Below are 889 nucleotides of genomic sequence, written 5' to 3'. Positions count from 1 at the left end.
CTGCAATACTAGTGGCCACATATCCGGCACGATGGCTTGTGAAAGGTATAGGAATCTTGTTCGGGAAGCTAAGAAAACTCCTCGCAGGAAAAAGGGGCGACTAAAGCCGAACGAAAGACTGCGAAGACTGGCAATGGATAATGCTAGCGTTATATCATCTGATACTAACCTTAGTCGAAGAATGAGCCTGGATGATGACCAGGTAGATTCAAACTCAGTCACATGACCAGTGTAATCAAAGTCATTCAATGCAACATCGACAGAGGTAGTGCGGCACTGGACCTCCTGCTAGCAACAGCGATGTCTGCTCAAATTGACATCCTGCTAGTTCAAGAGCCGACAAGAAGTCGCGTCACCGGGCCTACATGGCTGATAGACAAACAAAAAGACGCTGCAATCAAAAAACTGAACTCAAACATCAACTTCCACAACATATGGGCTGGAGATGGTTTCGTCATGACCGAACTTGTAAACTTCATACTGTATAGCTGTTATGTCTCTCCAAATATCTCGGTAGATAACTTCATTGAATATCTCCAACACTTGACCATGTCTGTTGCAGAACAAAGGAAGCCGTGCATCATCTGTGGCGATTTCAATAGCAAATCTGTTATGTGGGGTGCACTCAGAACCGACAGGCGCGGGGAGATTCTTACAGAATGGTTGGCTGCGCATGATCTTACAGTTGTCAATACTGGCAACTCACCGACATTCGTTCGGGGTAATAGTGGATCCCACATCGACCTCACAATATGCTCCGAAAACATCGCAAGGAAAATCACGAGCTGGAGGGTGATGGAAGAAGAAACCCTTAGCTATCATCGCTACATTTACTTCGAAATAGTAATGTCCGAGGATCAAATCCCGATCGGCCTAGTCCAAAGACTAA

At 45.7% G+C, this 889-nt stretch overlaps 1 protein-coding gene across 1 annotated transcript; it reads left to right on the top strand.

The window, feature by feature from the left end:
* Positions 1–222: 222 nt before the first annotated feature.
* LOC103521281 lies at positions 223–843 on the top strand (the record flags this gene model as incomplete). Its single annotated transcript, XM_008486391.1, has 1 exon — positions 223–843. A coding segment is annotated over exon 1 (621 nt), but the record flags the coding sequence as incomplete, so codon positions are not given.
* Positions 844–889: the final 46 nt, after the last annotated feature.

This window comes from Diaphorina citri, unplaced genomic scaffold (assembly GCF_000475195.1).
Source record: "Diaphorina citri unplaced genomic scaffold, Diaci psyllid genome assembly version 1.1 scaffold4900, whole genome shotgun sequence".
Classification (NCBI taxonomy): Eukaryota; Metazoa; Arthropoda; class Insecta; order Hemiptera; family Psyllidae; genus Diaphorina; species Diaphorina citri.
This window is presented reverse-complemented; position numbering and strand designations above follow the sequence as displayed.